The 836-nt window shown below is 54.8% G+C and overlaps 1 protein-coding gene across 1 annotated transcript in view; it reads left to right on the forward strand.

The window, feature by feature from the left end:
* The window catches only part of LOC121162945 (vomeronasal type-2 receptor 116-like), a 9,996-nt gene extending 9,160 nt beyond the window's left edge, over positions 1-836 (forward strand). The window contains exon 7 of the mRNA XM_040990168.1: positions 1-836. This exon is cut by the window's left edge and continues 78 nt beyond it. Within this exon, the coding sequence (XP_040846102.1) occupies positions 1-836 (836 nt within the window).

Consider the following 836-nt stretch of genomic DNA (forward strand, 5'->3'; position numbering starts at 1 on the left):
CCTTCCTGGCTGTTGAAGGTCCCCTGAGGATGGCCCTGGCCTGCACGGCTCTGTCCCTCTCTATCTTCACAGCTGCCATCCTTGGAGTCTTTGTGAAGCACCAAGACACACCCATCGTCAAGGCCAATAACTGCAACCTCAGCTACATCCTGCTCATCTCACTCCTCCTCTGCTTCCTCTGCTCCTTCCTCTTCATTGGCCGTCCCAACACAGCCACCTGCCTCCTGAGACAAATCACATTTGCCCTGGTGTTCACAGTGGCTGTTTCTGCCGTGCTGGCCAAAACCATCACTGTGGTTCTGGCCTTCAAGGCCATGAAGCCTGGAAGGACCATGAGGCGATTGCTGGTGTCAGGAGCCCCAAACGCTGTCATTCCCATCTGCTTCCTCATCCAACTCACTCTCTGTGCCATCTGGCTGGCAACATCTCCTCCCTTTGTGGACACAGATGCACACTCTGAGCATGGACACATCATCCTCTTGTGCAACGAGGGCTCCATCACTGCCTTCTACTGTGTGCTGGGCTTCCTGGGCTCCTTGGCCCTGGGCACCTTCACTGTGGCTTTCCTTGCCAGGAAGCTGCCTGACACGTTCAATGAAGCCAAGTTCCTGACGTTCAGCATGCTGGTGTTCTGCAGTGTGTGGGTGACCTTCCTGCCTGTGTACCAGAGCACCAAGGGGAAGGTGATGGTGGCCGTGGAGGTCTTCTCCATCTTGGTCTCCAGTGCTGGTCTCCTGGGCTGCATCTTTGCCCCCAAATGCTACATCATTCTCCTACGGCCTGAGAAGAACTCTCTGAAAGGATTCAGGAATATTCATATCAAGAGCAGCTCCTAA

This window comes from Ochotona curzoniae, unplaced genomic scaffold (assembly GCF_017591425.1).
Source record: "Ochotona curzoniae isolate NIBS_2020 unplaced genomic scaffold, NIBS_Ocur_1.0 contig_605, whole genome shotgun sequence".
NCBI classification, from domain to species: Eukaryota; Metazoa; Chordata; class Mammalia; order Lagomorpha; family Ochotonidae; genus Ochotona; species Ochotona curzoniae.